Genomic DNA, 340 nt, shown 5'->3' with positions numbered 1-340 from the left:
GAAAAGGAACTTACCCCTTAACGGACGAGAACTTAAAAAAATTAAAGGAGATGCTTAAAGAACTAGTGGACAAAGGGTTTATTGTACCGTCACAATCACCGGTGGCGGCGCCGGTGTTTTTCGTTGGAAAGAAAGACGGGTCCCTGAGGCTGGTTATCGACTACAGGCCGCTGAACCGAATTACGATCAAGGACGATTACCCGATCCCGAAAATTCACGACCTGATCAACCGGCTAGGGAAGGCTACATGGTTTACGAAGCTCGACCTGCAGAAGGGCTATTACCAGGTTGAGATAGCGGAAGCCGACCAGTGGAAGTCAGCGTTCCGGACAAGGTACGG

At 50.0% G+C, this 340-nt stretch overlaps 1 protein-coding gene across 1 annotated transcript in view; it reads left to right on the top strand.

Moving 5' to 3' along the window:
* Window positions 1–29: 29 nt before the first annotated feature.
* The window catches only part of CSUI_004234 (retrotransposon ty3-gypsy subclass), a gene marked incomplete at its 3' end in the record, with an annotated part of 1,394 nt that continues 1,083 nt past the window's right edge, over window positions 30–340 (top strand). Inside the window, exon 1 of the mRNA XM_068064427.1 lies at window positions 30–334. Coding sequence (XP_067923597.1) covers window positions 51–334 — 284 coding nt within the window. The remainder of the gene's footprint in view (window positions 335–340) is intronic.

Source organism: Cystoisospora suis (genome assembly GCF_002600585.1).
Source record: "Cystoisospora suis strain Wien I chromosome Unknown contig_1943, whole genome shotgun sequence".
NCBI classification, from domain to species: domain Eukaryota; phylum Apicomplexa; class Conoidasida; order Eucoccidiorida; family Sarcocystidae; genus Cystoisospora; species Cystoisospora suis.
The sequence above is the reverse complement of the archived record's forward strand: the minus strand, read 5'-3'. Positions and strand labels throughout refer to the sequence as shown.